Here is a 17,581-nt window from a genome sequence, read left to right on the forward strand (position 1 = left end):
GAAACCACCCTTCATGTGGCAGATGACGGGTGGAGACTCCTTGATAACTTGGAGAAAACAAAAAGAAAAAACTTTGGGCGCTTGTTATTTAGTAAAACAACTGAACAAAGTAGTGGTATTTTTCTCGATTCTAACAGTTGTTTAATCAACTCATTCTATATTGTGTGAAGCATGATAAGTGTATCCAAATTGATACATGGGCCTATATTTCAGAAATTATATAGAGAAGCAACCTATTGTTCACATTTCACTAGTAAAAAGCTCATCATCAGTGTGTTTATGCTTAGTATGACTTCCTTTTTTACAAAGGAAATCTATGCAGCCAGGAATATTTCAAGAAAGACTATGCTCTTCATACTTAACATTGTTTTTCAATCTGAGATTTTACAAACTGTATATATTTTCTTGCCAATCTTACACTCAATTCCTTTGAATTTACAGCTAAAAATAGATTTGTTTGGGGATTTCGCAACGCAGTTCTTTGATACCTCGTTTACAGTATTCTTTAGGGAATGGCTTATGTCACCCAATGCCCATGCTAATGATATGTGAGGCCGTGGATCCTGTAGACAGTAGGTCTAGTTGTAATATGAGGGAAAAGGATAAAAATAAAATAAAATTAAACATGAATTCTTGATATAGATCCTGTAGAAAGTAGGTCTAGTTTGTCAGAGAAAAATCAAGAAATTGCATTGAGAGAGAGAGAGAGAAGATTATACCTTGTAAAATTCAGGAAGGCTATGAAGCTTATAAATTGCATTGATCAATTCAATTTGCTTTGTTATCTGAAAATCATTGAAAAGGAAACACGTTTCATATACATCACAACTAAATAGGATGAAGTAACTAGATCAAAAGAGGGCAAATTAGGACAACAAGCACAATGAATGAAAGAATGTAAAACTATCATGCTAGAGAATAGTAAGAAAAATGTCTTCTGATTATGTTGCAAGTTACAACAATATGTTACTACTAGTATTTGATCTGATAACTAGTACATATAGGGTATTAGTCTATTGTATGGTACAACATTATCCATCGGAAACCTATTCAGATCTGAGTACTGTTCACCGGTTTCGGAGGCGGAGCACCCTCTGTTAGATGCTATGTTTTCCAGTAGAGATCAGGTTTCCAGTGCCGGCTGATTCAGTTAAGACTCCAGCAAATTTCGGTTTGATATCCTCCTCCTCTGAATGATCTAACTTCTAACATCTAACATCACCTTCGAGCAGGTGAGGCGGACAACAGTTTCAATTTTGTTATCAGTGAGATTTCCAGTAAATTCAGATTCAGTTTGGTTCTTCTGTCTTTGATGTTTGTGATAGAAACAGGTTTGGCTTGGTTTATAGGAGGAAAGGTAAGGAGTTGATGGGCTGATTTTTCACCGCTTTCACTGCTTAATTCATAATTGTTGCTAGATGGCTGTTTGTTGGTTCTTTTAAGCTAGTTTAGAAGGTTTAGGAGCAGTAGTGCTAGGCCTAGCCGCTGCCTATAAATACTAGGGGTTAGTTAGTTTTCAGTTAGTTAGAAAATTCTGTTCAGTTTGTTAGTTCAGGAGAGGAAAATTCTCTCCAGAGTTGGTTAGATCCAACAGTGTACTTCAATAAGGGATTGTGATTTACAATCCCTAGTTCATCAATAAAATCCCCTAATTCTGCTAGTACCTTGATCCTATCATTTTGGTTTTGGCTTCCTGTTGTTAGCATCTTGACAATGTTTAATTTTAGCTTGATTTTAACCCGAAGGATCATATTGGAAGGTTTGTGGCACAATCTATGTGGAAAAAGGAAATTTTATCAAGAGAGAAAAGAATGTACAGAAGAGGATGATACATTCCCACATAGATATAGAATATACGGCTCACAAAACTGACAAGACAATATGATGAAAGCATGCCAAGGAAGATTATTAAACAAAGTACTATGTTCTCAGTACTGAAGGGAACCTCAGAATGAAGTATACCTCGGAAGGAACAAAATCAATAGTCAAGAAAGAAGTATACTTCAGAGTGACTTACCAACCAAATATATCAATGCACAGCAAGAACTGTGTTGTAGGATCCAAAACCCCTCATTTTGTTCATGAAAGCTTACGCAAGTCAATAGAGCAAACCCATGATTCTCTAAAGATACAGAAACATCTAATACAAAGAGATCTCACCAAGGATAATGCCAAAAAAAAAATACGCTCATCATCTGAAATCTAGACAACAACACTATAGATATATTAGAAGACAAAGCAAGGAGAGGCCTGTGATTTTGGAGCATATCATATGGTAAATCTTATTAAAAGCTGCAGTTCTATGCTTTCACCTTGCATTTTCATTTCCTGTTTTAATTTTCATCAAGTTAGCTAATATCATTATAATATATTTTTAACTCTATTTTCTAGATACTTTATCTACATGTAAACAGATATTCTATTGTTCAATATAATCTAGCATTCTATCAACTATTCATTTGCATGATACTCTCATATGCTCCAGTAACTTCTTGAGCTGTGCCATTTTCCTTGCAAGTTGCAAGACTAAGACAAAAAAAGATATCCTCGCTGTGTGAAAAACATATTTAAAAGGTTTATTGTACAAGGTTTATTTAAGAAGTTGGAGTTATGAAGAGAAGTCATTTTCCTTGCAAGTTGCAAGACTAAGACAAAAAAAGATATCCTCGCTGTGTGAAAAACATATTTAAAAGGTTTATTGTACAAGGTTTATTTAAGAAGTTGGAGTTATGGAGAGAAGTTTTAGAAGTGTATGGTCTGCGCATAAGCCGTAGCAAGACGGAATATATGGAATGTAAGTTCAATCTGAGAAGGGAAAACCCCAATATAGAGGTGAAGATTGGAGAAAACATCCTAAGAAAAGTTAAAAGTTTTAAGTATCTTGGATGCATCATACAGGATAATGGAGAGATTGAACAGGATGTAAATCATAGGATCCAAGCAGGTTGGTCAAAATGGCGGAGTGCATCTGGTTTTATATGCGACAAAAAAGTGTCTTTAAAACTTAAAGGTAAATTCTATCGCACCGCTATAAGACCGGCTATGCTGTATGGTACGAAGTGTTGGGCGGCTAAAGGGGAGCACGAGCATAAGCTGAGTGTGGCAGAGATGAAGATGTTGAGATGGATGAATGGTCATACGCGATTGGATAAAATAAGGAATGAAGATATAAGGGAGAAAGTTGGAGTAGCACCCATTGTGGAAAAGATGGTTGAATCGCGTCTTAGGTGGTTTGGACATGTGAGAAGAAGACCGATAGAACATCCAGTCAGGAGGGTGGATGAGATGGAAGATGGACAAAAGGCGAAAGACAGAGGAAGACCTAAGAAGACCATCCATGAGGTGGTCAAACGAGATCTAAATGTAAACGGTCTCTTTGTAGACATGATACATGACAGAGCACAATGACGTCGTTTGATTCATGTAGCCGACCCCACTTAGTGGGACAAGGCTTTGTTGTTGTTGTTGTTGTTATTGTACAAGGTATTGGCCGTTTTACATTTCATCCTTGATGTATTTTAGTTTCGTCATGTCACCATTACCCATTATTAGTCTGAGTTTTATGGCCCTCGAGCTTTACCAATATTCTACCCAACAGATTCATATAGAAAACAAATGAAATATAAATACCAAGCCATTAATGTCACCAGCAATGCAATATTTAAATCCAACTGATGACTTGGTGCAAAAATAGAACTCAAGAAATATAGGGCCATTGAAAAAGGAAAGGAAGGGCTGCAAAGCAAACCTCTACTAAACCTCCTTGAACAACTTCTAAGGAGAGAAAAGTGCGTGTATGATCATCATTTATGAATACCTCCCAATGGTTGAAGTCAATCCAATAACTACTTCAAAACAAGATAAGTTAAAATAAGGTCAGTTGGATAGATACATGTTTCATTTTCATAATAGAATAACAATAAAAATAACTGACTGGTGTCGCGTTTGAAGTTTCTGTCGAAGCATTGAGACCACTGAGTCAATTTGATGAACCCCTATTGGAACAGTTCGTCCCAAACTTATGTGAAACTCCCTTCCCAAGGCAACCTGTTCAAGCTTCTCATCACTTTTGCAGAGGACTTTAAGTGGGAGATCAACGTCAACAACATGAAGATTAGGTTCCTGAGAGGTGACTTTCTTCAAGAAAGTGGCTATTTCTTTTTTTGATGAAGATGAAATATGAACTGCAAAGAACAATAGCAATCTGAGTCCAACATAACTGAATATTATATAGAATAACTCAAAAAACTTTTGAGAACATTGTGAAGGCTATTGAAGTCATAAGAAGAATCATCCAAGTTTAAAATGGGCTTGGCTCAGGGATTACCCAGAAAAAATATGCAGAGACTAAATCACTTTTCGTCCACTTATATTCACATTCTAATCAAACAAATGCCCAATAAATAACAAGGAGATGATTACAAAATTTAGAGGAATATTATTATGTTAACTAGCATTCAAGCATTGAACCGAACAATTACGACTATTGACCACACATTTTATCACACTTGTTGTCTTATATCTTCTTCAAATTCAATTATTTTGATAGCTATCTTTGCCTAAAGGATTAAACTCTTGAATGGAAGAAAATAATGGGAGAAAATAACTAGTTCGTATAGGGATCATATAATATCTAGTATCATGAGAAGAAGCATTTCACCAAAAGCAATAAATGGTTTTGGATCTTAACACTACCCATGATAAAATTAAGGAAACCAAAACTTGAATAAGACATGCTACCATTCTTAACATAGGCAACAGTATAGCAAGATCTAATCCATAAACTAGCAATACTTTCCATGAACAAGTACTACAGAACAATTTCAACATCATATCCATAAGGATTCCATAATGTCTAAGTCTAGTTCTTTCTGTTCAAATCCTAACAGAATGTTTTCCCGATGATTTTTCTATTTTTCTCTGGCTAATCAATAAGTTTCTACTTGGAAATTCCTAGGTGGAACTCTAAAATAATATCAAGTCCACCGGATGATTATTCCTTTTGAAATTTGATCCTGCACATGCAAAACAATTTTGGAGTTCCTTTTCGTTTATGCTTTCTTCTAAAATCACTACAGTACATCATAATATTTCTCCTACCCCTTCTTCAATTAATTACAAAATTTAGAGGAAAAGAAATCCATCAGACCCTCGCTATAACAATATTTATAAGGCTCCTTCCAATACAACTCATCACCAGAGGCCAAAAAGGGGAAAAAAGATGAAAAATGAAATATAGCGGATAACTGTGCTTGTTAATGGAAATCAGATAAGGAGACCATAATCCACTTACTTGGTATGTATACATGTAGGACATAGTTACCATCAACATGAGGGAAACTCCTAACTCTAGTTGTCTGTCCTATTTCCAGATCTTGAGAACCTTCATCAACAAAACAGTGAATTTGTCATCCAAATCACCATGCATGCACATGTAAAAAATAAAGTAAAAGTTTGTTCAACTGCAAAATTTAATAAAATTTGAAACATATTCTAAGGTTGGTGCAATTAATGAATGTTACAAATTTCTTCATGGATCATCAACCCTCAAACTATCCAAGTAAGACCATATTCCATTCTCTGTTGTACTTTTGTTATACAACAACAATGCCTACGACCAACCAAAAATGAAAAACAAAAACAAAATCAATACCTTATAAATAAATAGTGACTTGTCACATATCACATATCACGTGTTTAACACATTCATACTTAAATCTCTTTTGTTATGGGATGAATAGAAATCTGATGCCCTTTTGTTATAAGCTGAAAGAAAATAAACTTAGAACCAACCATACCAAGCAAACTTAGAGGGTCAAGGAGTGAGATAGGAGGTGGTGGCAACAGTGTGAATTCTTCGGAGCGAGCTTTAGTTGTACATGAAGGGGCAGCTTCAGAATCCGAATCAGAAGATCCATCCCCATAACAAGCCTTCAGTGCCTCCATTGGCTTAATACTCAGTATAGCAAGGGCGCGAGTGTGAAACCTGAAATTAATATCACAAGAAACCAAAGTAACAAAAGGGCTTACATTGACATATTTTCCTGGCAGATTCAATTCAATCCGATAAAAAAATAAAAAAAAAAAACATATTGGAACTAAAGAAAAGGATCAGACTCGTATTCTAAGACAACATGCACAAGGCAACAGTGACGAAGACACAGAGAAAGACGACTGGGGACGGTGACTGGCAGAAAAGAAGATGCCACTCAAAGACAAAGATGACACAATGACTAGAAGAACAAAGCAAGCAGAACACCAGCAGAATTGATGCCAGCCAGCCACAATGAGACCCAAGCTACGAAATGTCCGCTATATCGGTGTCATAGACCTATTGAGTAGAGGAAATTTAGCAAGACGCGATGAGCCGTGATCCACTATTGATACCTTGATCTCCTCTCAAAGTTGTCAAATATCCGACGAGTGGGTTATTGATAAAATTAAAAAATCATCTACCAGAACCAAAATTCCATGTAACTAATCTCAAGTACCAAACCCAAAAACAAAGAACAAAGCTAACATTAAATTTTATTATCAATCATGATCAATAAGATTGAACCTAACAACCTTAGATGAAAATTGAAAACCTAACGTAATTTGATCAAACAATATGATCAGCAATTTTATCAACAATTCAATCAGAAACTTGCTCAATAATCAGCAATAACAAATTGATAGCAGAATTTCCCTTATAGCAGCAGCAACATTACCAACAATTCAATCAGAAACTTGCTAAACAATCAGCGATAATACATTGATAGCAGAATTTCCTATATAGCAGCAGCAACATTATCACGTAATCAACAATAGAAGATTAAAACATAAGTACCAAGAAAAAATGGCAGAGGTAGAGAGGTAGAGCAGACGGGCTGAGAGGAGGAGGCGGTGGAGCAAAGCTTCACAGAGGAGTAGGAGGAGACGGAGAAGAAACACCAACAGAGAGAGGACGTGGCGGCGAAAAAGAGGCGAAGGCGGTAAAAAAGTAGCACAAGCTCCCAGCCGACGAAGTAGAGCACACAGAAGTCGGAAAGGAGAGGCGCCGTGCAACGGCGGTGAGCTTTGAGTGTGTCCGTCGAAGAAGTGAATAGCAGAACTGCAGGGGGTTATTTAAATAAAAAAATTAATTATTTACTCCTTTAAAGTTTAAATGGGATTCCAATATTTGCAGAATCTCCAAGATGGTCCTTAAAATTTTCACAATTATCTAAAATGATCTTCGAGATCTAAATTTTGTTATGGTGGTTTTTCATATAGAACTTCAGTCATTTTTTATATTGAGTCAATTATCAGAGTGTTGATAGCCATTTTTTATTATAATGAATAATTTTAATAGTTACGTAACGTGAATTTATTTTAATTTGGCCCAATTTGATATCTTTTTTAATTTATAATCTTAATTTCATTGTGCAGAAAATTTTTTCTATTTTCTTTTCTATCGTATCAATTTGTCTAAAAAATTTATAAAACTAACAGAATAGGAATATTTATACGTATATATACATAAGATAAATGTTTTTTAAAATATCCACTTACTTAAATTTGTCTATGCAATAAAAATAGAATAACATTTTTTTTGTAACATATAAGAGAAAGAAAAAAAAATGAACTGAAAGTCAATCTAACATAAGGTAAAATAATAGTGTTTAGTTCAAGTTTATGTTTGTGATTTGTAAGGGGTAAGAAAATAAATTTATAGAATAGGTCAGCTATGGATAATCGTACATCGATTTAATGATATTGGTGATCTTCTGTGTGTAAGTGTTAGGGTTTGGTGCAAACCTAGCAAAAAAAAAAAACATAACGTTTACAAACATAGAAACGCATACTAAATTTAAGATTAACAAACACATAGATATGCATAAAAAACATATAGAAATGCATAATAAACTTAAAATTTTGTATATACTCACGACTGCATATCATAGGGCCAAATTCTCAGCAGGATGACGGGCGATGGTGGAGGAACATCCTGTTGGACACTCTGAAGGTATCACCCACCGTAGACTCTGTCATCGCTGGATCTGTAGGAAACTTAGCAGAAGGAGGCACGTAATTCGAGTTTGGGATCATGATGAATTGTTAGTTTGTTGGACCCGCTTGTGACGTCACAAGAATCAACAGGATAGTCAGGGTAGCAGGCGATGACTGAGCGACGTGATCGACTCGACCTACCTCTTCTACCTATCGTCATATTTGCACAGTAAATATATTACTAACAGTAATTGACATATATTATTATTAACATAAATCTCGCTTTTTAATTTGTATATTGGGACTGAAGTAGTGTTTTTCATCGTTATTGGGATTCTGTGTGTAATTCTCGGGTATGGACGATGACAAAAGAGAAATCGGAGGCTCAGATTTACAACACCACAAATCGGAGGATCAGTTTTTCTCAAATCGAACCCTCAGATTTGAATGCAACTGGAACACACTTCTAAGACAATCGAACGGCCAAAAACAAATCCATGAAAGATCGGACGGTGAATGCAATGATGCCCGAAATCTGAGGCTCAAATTTCACTCTTCATCAATCCAACGGACAGGGTTATATCAACAATGATCAATGGTAAAGGAGGACTCTACAATTCTGAGCCTCAGTATTGTGAATTTGTGGTCAGTAACCACGTGTGCCCCATGCACATGGGATGGGTGGGGCTTGATACCAATTGCACGAGAGTATCTTCTTTCTTCATTCATCCCTTTCAATTCCAATTGGTTTAGTTTCAGCAACCTTTCTTCATCCTTTACCTTTCATGGCTCCAGACTCATACATTTACAATAAATAAAAACCACAATGCCTAAGAAAAAAAAATTAAGAAAGTAGATCATCCTGAACTTCATATTATTAACTATCTTAGCCAACTTCATTATGTAAGTATTTTTGTTAAATTTTTTTCAATATAAATAGAAAATAATTATATTGTAGATTTGATGTAATTTATAGATGACAGATTTTATCTTTATGGATGGGTCAGCCTCTACCAATGGCTTAATGGCTTCTGCAATTGTGATTAAATCCAGCTTGGAATGATCTTGAGAAATACTTGATCTAGTGCAAGTGTGACTACCATTATATCTTCTAATTTTTCAACAATACTTTCTTTGAATCATACTAACCCTAATCAGCCAATCACAACTTGTTCCGTACTGTGTACATTTGGCATAGAATGTTTGGGGTTCTGATTCATTCACCGGTAATCTACGCCTCTTCGAATAGCATAATCTTTAACTGCCGCAATCACAGATTCACGAAAACTAAATTTCATCCCCACGACAAATTCACCATCTACTACAACCAAAGGCTCTACAACAACAATATCATAACATAAGTTTTCTACAACAATAATATCATGACATAAATTCATAAAAGTATATGTACAAGTATATATAAATACATACAATTTCATTAAACAAATTATAAATATATAAATTTATAATAAAATATTAATATAAAAATACATTAATATATCCATTTACGTAAAATATATAACTTTCATGTTAACAAAAGAATATAAATTATATTATTCGGTAACCGTATAATATAACATAAGAATGTATTATATGGTTATATAATAATATCAACATAGTATATAATAGACATAGATAAATAAATATACAAATATGTATAATATAAATTATATAATCATATAATTCTTAAATATAATTTAACTTTTATATATATATATATATATAATTTAATTTTATACACACTAATCATACTAATTGTCTTCAATAATAATATATAATAGTGCAATTTATATTTTAATTCTACAAATGCAGTTATACATCACTAATTGCATACAGAACCTAATAATAATCATACTATTTGACATCAAATTTAATTATTTATATCATAAAGTTATTATATAATTATCTAAATTATATACCTGCATTAAAGTTTTCAGGATATTTTGGTGCATACATAGCCTCCAAATCCAATGCACGCATAAAAGATGGCTCTTCAAATGGTTGCTGATTTGTTAGTGCATTTGTCACTTCCGCCACATCTGTCTCCATAATGTCAGCAACTTCATCATCATCTTCGTTTGGCTGAACAACCTCATAGTTGCTTTCGAACTCTTCCTCGCTGTCATTGTTGTAATCTCTCCATTCGATATTCCGATCAGCTTTAGATTGCTGGAACTCAATGTACAGCTCGATAAATGACACTTGTGATCAATTTTCGAAGTAGACTGAAAACATCTCTTGCATGCTCCCTTCATCCGTGACATACTTCGTCTAGAAATGAACAAATCCACTAAACACTGATACAGGATACTGATATAAAATACTCGATATCATCTTCGGTATATGCGGATCTATTCTTTCGCAAATAACACCTTTTAGTTCTTCAAATAGTATTGTAAAAGGAACAATAACATCACATGGATTCTCGCATTCAAATCTTATTCCCTCAGGTGTTTGTAATAATATCTGACCATGATAATATAATTTTAACATAACTCTATCCTCCATTTTTTTTCAAAACAATGTCTCTCCTCTTAACATTAGTTCAAAGTTGCAAAAATAAAAAAGAAACAAACTGAACACAGGCTTAGAACGAAGAAGGAGAAGATAAATTGAAGAAGACGAAGTGTGTGGGGGAGTATATATATATTACAAATCTGACCCTCAATTTTCAATTTTAATGAATAAAAGTTTTTTTTTTTAAATTTGAAAAACTGACCCACAGATTTCAATTTTGCATTTCATAATTTTTTTTAATTCAAAATTTACCTTTCGATTTGCTTTCTTCTATTAAAGGAAAAAAAAAATCTAAATTCACACAAATCGGAGGCACCGATATGTTCACTCCTTAATTTGAATTTTGCATTACTAAAATCTGAGCCTAAGTTTTCTAACCCCTATAAAACTGAGGCTCCGATTTATATTTTTCAATTAAAAAAAAAATCAACTCCATATCTTTCAAAAACACACCAGGTTTCCATATCCAAGCATAACTCATATTTCAAATTCATAACTAAATAAATGAGCCCATAAATTCAACCAATCTCAATTCATAGCATTAGTCGACACATAATTAAACAATATTTATCAATTTTTTTCAACCATACCCTAGCATAATCTATAAAAAAAAATGAGAGTCCTTTACTAAAACAATAAATCAAAGACCCACACAAGTAAATACTTTTAAGTTTTAAATGATTGTCTATTATCACTAAACAAATAGAAAATAAGTAACACATGTATCAAGCCACAAAAAAGCATAATAGTAGATTAATGGTATCAGAACTCTGCTAAAAATAATATAATAACAAAGATGCACTAATTCCAAAAACTCTGAGACATCTTAGGTATACACTCTTCTTTCAAATCAACACACCTTCACAACAATCCAAATCACAGTCTCCTCAAAAGGAGTATTCTTTCATATATCTAAAACTAATTACATTGATTGAATTATAAAGTATACACTACAATATGTGGTTAATTTTTTTGTATATTAAAAAAATTTTAGTATAATACTTAATTATTGGATTTTATGATATTTTTTTAAATTGTGGGAACGGTACAATACACCTTTTTTAGATTGACAATACGTTTCTCTTGTATTGTATATTTTAATTTAAAATATACAATACAAGGAGAGCGTATTGTACTGTTTCCACAATTTTAAAAAATACCATAAAATTCAATAATTGAATATTACACCAAAATTAAATAAACGACAATATGTATCACTCAATATAATATAATACATTCATATTAATATTGCATACACAATATTCTTTTTAAAAGAGTTAAAAGACTATTTCAAATAAGTAGTTATATGTATTTTTTATTATGCATTATTTTTAGTATGTCTTAAAATTTTCTTTAAATAAATATTTTAAAATAAACAATAGTATAATATTATTTTGCTTAACCTACATACTCAATAATAGAAATACATTATGAAAATTTATATTCTATTAATTGATAATATTTCATACTCTATTATAATTGGACATTTATATTTCAATTTTATGCTCCATTTTGATATTCCATTATATATGATAATATTATGGACATCTACCATAATAATCATTTTGGTGAAAAGTGAAAATTCATGTGCAGTCTATTTTACGTGAAATTGATATTTGATAATTAAAAATTATTAGATAAAAATTTAGTCAAATTAATTAAATCATCTAACGGCCCTCAACTATTAACTTCACGTGAAGTCGACTGAATCTGAGTTTTCACCCCTCATTTTATTACAAAGAAATATATATTGTTGTGGTTGTATTAGACTTTACTACTCCGTTGAAGACTTCCAGATAGGCGACTGCATACTTTCGTCACACACATGATGACCTCCCCTGTGGCCGGGACATGCTTTTACACAATCACGAAGAAAGAATTTCATGCATCTGTAGCCCTCCATTTCGGACGAGAAAACATCCAAGGGTTGAGGAAGAAAGAAACTCTGCTCTTCAGACTTTAACAAGCGAAGCGTGTTGCCTTTGCCATTCTAACATTTTACCCAAACCCAAACTATTTCCCTTCATTTCTTCTCTTCTAAGTTCCTCTCATCTCCCTTCAATTCAATTACTTTCCTCTTACCCTCCTTATTCCACCCTTATTTCTTGCGTTCAGTGGAACAGAGAGGTAATTATTTTTTTGTTTATTATTAACAAATAATCTAACAGCTCATTGAGAAGCACATGATTCCCAAAGAAGCACGTGATTCAAACGATTTGCGCTCATAAATTAAGTTGTGCAGTTGTGTTGTGCTCCTCTCAAGCTCTCATTTTTAGTGCAACCTTTTTGTTTTATGTATTTTGCGGGAATGAAGTTTTTGAGAGACAAATTAAGTGAAGTTGATGATTGAGAGTTGTGGAATGATTTGATTGATTTGACTAAATTTTCTTCAACGGCTCTCAGTATCAACTTCACGTGAATTCGATTTCAGCTGAGTTTTCACCTTAATTGTTAGTTAGAATCTGTGCTTCATTATCAAATTGTGTCTCTGCTTATTTATTTTCTTTCAACAATTTTGTAGCGTACTTTTTGAGGTGATTCTACTTCTACTACTACGACGACGAAAATTATGAGTGAAATCCTGAGATCTGCAAGTGGCAGCTCGAGCTCAAGTTTGAACAGCAGCTTTCAGGATACAGAGGATGATCAAACCATTGCTCGTATCTTGGCAGAAGACGAGAATTTCAGGGATGGAAACAAGCTTGGGAAGCGACTTTCTCATTTAGATTCAATTCCGGTATGAAAATCTTTGCCCTATTTTGCTGCATCTTATGTAAATTACGCCTCCTAATTGCAAAACAAATTAGACCATAAAGATTTTTTTAATTATAAATTAAAAAAAATAACTATTTCCCAAAAATAAAATACGACTTACTCCTGTGTACTTTTATGTATTTTGGAGACGATGATAATGCTTACCATCAGTTAACTTTTGAAACTCAATTTAATTTAATGTATTTGAAGTGGAGTTGTCGGAGCAAGGCGAATTCTATAAAATTTATAGAGTTAGGCGAACTTGCTAATTTTATAGAGTTTGCGGTGGGGGTGGGGTGTGGCGAACTTGTCCAAATACAAAAAAAAAAAAACGTGCATTTCAGTAAATAAAACTCAGAAATGGGTTTTGGAAAAATAAATATTTTTCATAATTTATATTAGAAAAAAAAATCCTTTATTTTCCTGCTAGCTTTATACTTTTACCTGCAATGGAATAAGAATACTAATTCAGTATCTTGGCAGCACACACCTCGTGTTAATGGAGAGATTCCTGATGTAAATGACGCAACACTAGACCATGAGAGGTTGTCTGAAAGGTTGCATACACTAGTTTTTCTTTACAGTTACACTTTGTTATTTTTTTATGTGGTTCTCTTGTATCACATATTAGTTCAATTTAATTTTTCAGTTAGGAAAGAAAACACAGGATAAAAATATAATCTTGATTGAGAATTCTTCACATTGGAGAATTGCAATTATGTCCATGATGATAGTTTAGACATGTATGAGGAACAGACAGAGTTTAGTTGATATAAACCAAAATATGTTTTATGCACAAGGTATTTTGTTTTATTTAATAATTACACTTGTACATCTTCTGTAGGTTAGTTACATATGGTTTGGCCGAACTGCAGATGGAGGGTGATGGGAATTGCCAGGTTTATTCCTGTTTCATTTTGTTTTATCAGATTTAGAGTTTTGATAAAATCTCCTATTCATTTCATATCTTGTCTAATGAATGCAAATATGTTATCTGGCAGTTTCGAGCTTTAGCAGATCAGTTGTTCCGTAATCCTGAGTACCACAAGCATGTAAGGAGGCAGGTTATCAAGCAGGTGTGACTATTAAATCTCTCCCTGTGCATTTATATCTGTGTGACGGTGTGTACTTTAAATATTTCAGTGAATTAAAATCACTACATGGTAGTATTACATGCATAATCTTGCAAGGTTTTCTTTTTCCCTTTTGTATTTTGGCTTTGTTGCTCATTCTTCATTTTCTTTTCTTTTTCCTTTTTTCCCCCACCTGTTGAGGATTTGAAGGAAAATAGAGTTCTATCAATCCTCACATATATATACATGTAGACACACACACACACACATATACATGTACATATATAATTTTTGCTATTTCTAAGACTCGAATCTAAGACCTCCTAGTTAAAATAGGAAATACTTACCATCTTCACTGATCTTACATTTGTTATTATTACACAAAACAAACCTTTAGTAAATAAAAATGTAGTGCCTATTAATCCACTAGTTGTAATATAGAGTAACAAATAGTATTAAATAGCATTCAATTCTGACTCCTTAATTTTGGCTGTTGTTTTTAATCCAATGGCTATGATTGCTTATTGTTTTTCCTTTCTTTTTTTTTTTCTGTATTTAACAGCTAAAGCATCACAAAAAGTTGTATGAAGGTTATGTACCAATGAAGTACAAAAGCTACCTGAAGATGATGAAAAAGTTAGATATCACTGCTGATCACTTTTTGCTTTTCTTCCCACAAAATTGAGAGCATATAGCTCTGAGATTACACTAATTCAACATTTGCATGTTGTCTGCCAATAGATCAGGAGAATGGGGAGATCATATTACTCTACAAGCAGCTGCAGACCGGGTAAATTATCTAACTTCTTTACTTAACTGTCAAATCTTGACGAGTTTCATCCCTTTTATGTTTGAATGACATTTTGACATAATATGCCTCTCAAATATTTAAGCTGTTACGTAGAGCCCACATAAATGGCCTTATATCGTATGCAAGGAGCCGTTGAACTTGCATTGTGAGCAATCCATAGCCCACTTTACATTGATCTGAAATATAACTTGTTTATTTAGATGAGTAAAGGGAAACAATAATCAAGTAGTAGCCTACCTCATCAAAAAATATCTATGATGCAGTGTTATGAAGCATCTCTCCTAAATATTATAATGTTGGACAAAAATATACCTAGGTATATACCTAGGTGCCTTTATATCTTCTTGTTTATGTTGATAAACTGTTATATATTTCAATAAAATAATGGTCATACACAGCACTGAATCAAAAAGTTGATATATGTGGATTAATCTTTGATACACTATGTGTCTATGTGTTTGCCTTTTGTTACTGTAAAAGCTGGTACCAGTGGAAATGACAATAACAATAGAAAAGTAACAGAAAATGAAGAAATGGAGTGAATGAATGATAAAATCTTTGAAAGATTTAAAGGATGTGTCTTCAAAAGATTCAAAGATTTAAAATAAGTTAACTGTAATTGGGTTATATAATGGAGCATTATTGAGCATGGTAAAGTCTATAGTCTATTGTCTGCAACATGCTTGGATTTTCACAGTTTATAAATTTGGTTTTTTGTTTCAAAGGATGTGTTGTGATTCAAACTTTTTTCCCTCTGATAAAATCTCATAAGAATAATAATAAAGTAAGGGAGCTAATTTTAACTTCTTTTGATATTCTTATGATTGTAATATCTAGATTTGTGATATAACTTTTCCATAATTCTGTTCTTTCAATTGTTAAAATTAATTTCTGACTACTCATGGATGTGTTTTATTTGGTTTCAGTTCAATGCCAAAATCTGTTTAGTCACCTCGTTCAGAGACACTTGCTATATCGAGATCCTTCCTACGGACAAAAACTATACTATAGGCAAGTATTTTAAATCAATTCTACATTTCTATTATGTCTGCTGACTACTATGATACCTGACTTGAATCGCGTTTGGCTTGAATATTGTTTGCGTCATGGTGGTTGTTGCCATGTTGCCCGAGAGCGACAAGTTTCACTTCTGGTGAAAATGATTAAACATGAATTGCCATGTCCAAGAAATGGTTAAGAGAAAAATTTAAAAGGGAAAAGAATGGTAGTAAGTAATTGTATCTAGCTTTGAATTAAAATTGTTCAACATTCTCCTGTAAGTTTAAGTTTATACTCTTCGGCAAATTATTGATAGATAAGGCGTTCCTACTTTTTTCTACTCTTGCAATAATTAAGTTAGTAGTGACCCAAAGCTCAAGTGGTTTTTTGGTGCAAGGTCAAAGAGTAAGTTATTAAATCAAACTATATATGCAAAACTATTTAAGGAAGATTTAGATTTCAATAAGTAGTAAATTATGGTGTGTTACCAAATACGACTCGGATGAACAAGACTTATTTGTTGTTGATAAACTTTTAATTGTTTCATATAAAGTCACAACACAAAATTGAAAGGGCCTTTTGATTCTTTTAATTATAGAGCTATGGCTAAGCTTCTGGAGTGAAGTGCACTACAATTCACTGTACGCAAGTGGAGGTAATGTTGATAACTATCAAAGTAATTCTTCTTATAACCTAATCTTTTATGTTTTTATTTATTTCTCAAATTATTTACAGATGTTCCTGCTAGAGCACCTAGGAAGAAATATTGGCTCTTCTAGATTGATGCCAGGTGCTGACATCATGCATCAACTAACTTTATAATAAGTAATAAAAGGTTTCCAACTTTTGTATTTTATATGACATTTTAATATATGAATTGCATACAGAAAATCATCAATTTAAATCCCCTTTCAGGGATAAACAACAGTCAATGCATGATGCTAAGCTTGGCTTCCCTCTGTAAATTTATTGAAACTTCATTGTACAGTTTTATTTTCTACTTTGTATAGGTTTATATTCATATCTCTTTTCACTGTTTTATACCAGTAGCATTATTCGGCTAAACTCAGTGAAGTTATCAAACTTTCTTACATTGTTTTTTCTTACGCAGCTGTGATATTCTGCCAAGTTGAATGGTAAAACCTATTTATGAAACTTTTTTCTTTTTGACAAAAATTTTTCTTCTGCCAGTTTTTAAGATAATTTCTTATTTCCAAAATAAAGATAGGAAACATGACAAAACGATGAAACCTGGATGACATGAAAGAAACGTGGAAGACGCATCTTTCTCATTTCATTGTTTATAACATTTACCATTTGAATTCGGTTTTATAATTATAATTAATAATATAACAGGCAAACATGTAATACCTAATCTGATTAATGTATCTATCTTTTTTCGCCTTTCCTCATTGCCGTTAACTGGAATATCAGAGAAAGGGAAATAACGCTGTTT

General features: G+C 32.9%; 2 protein-coding genes across 3 annotated transcripts; one reads left to right on the forward strand and one right to left on the reverse strand.

The window, feature by feature from the left end:
* Positions 1–331: 331 nt before the first annotated feature.
* On the reverse strand, positions 332–10,305 carry LOC107482345 (uncharacterized). Its single transcript, XM_016102794.3, has 11 exons — positions 10,255–10,305; positions 9,891–10,140; positions 9,196–9,337; positions 7,723–7,779; positions 6,830–7,093; positions 5,799–5,986; positions 5,294–5,383; positions 3,935–4,184; positions 3,749–3,845; positions 720–785; positions 332–563 (listed from the first exon to the last, which is right to left on the reverse strand). The coding sequence occupies exons 1-11, from the start codon at positions 10,303–10,305 to the stop codon at positions 372–374; spliced, it is 1,647 nt and encodes a 548-aa protein (XP_015958280.3). The 3' UTR covers positions 332–371.
* A 1,982-nt stretch (positions 10,306–12,287) lies between these two features.
* Positions 12,288–17,166, forward strand: LOC107482444 (OVARIAN TUMOR DOMAIN-containing deubiquitinating enzyme 11). Of its 2 annotated transcripts, none has more exons than XM_021139686.2 (10): positions 12,288–12,615; positions 13,010–13,225; positions 13,726–13,787; positions 14,087–14,141; positions 14,244–14,318; positions 14,878–14,951; positions 15,057–15,105; positions 16,053–16,137; positions 16,724–16,780; positions 16,861–17,166. In XM_021139686.2, exons 2-10 carry the CDS (start codon positions 13,058–13,060, stop codon positions 16,902–16,904), a joined length of 669 nt encoding a protein of 222 aa, XP_020995345.1. In that variant the 5' UTR covers positions 12,288–12,615; positions 13,010–13,057; the 3' UTR covers positions 16,905–17,166. The 2 variants fall into 2 exon arrangements, with proteins under 2 accessions (XP_020995345.1, XP_015958421.1); XM_016102935.3 differs by having other exon boundaries at positions 12,292–12,615; positions 13,726–13,799.
* Positions 17,167–17,581: the final 415 nt, after the last annotated feature.

This window comes from Arachis duranensis, chromosome 4, assembly GCF_000817695.3.
Source record: "Arachis duranensis cultivar V14167 chromosome 4, aradu.V14167.gnm2.J7QH, whole genome shotgun sequence".
Lineage (NCBI taxonomy): Eukaryota > Viridiplantae > Streptophyta > Magnoliopsida > Fabales > Fabaceae > Arachis > Arachis duranensis.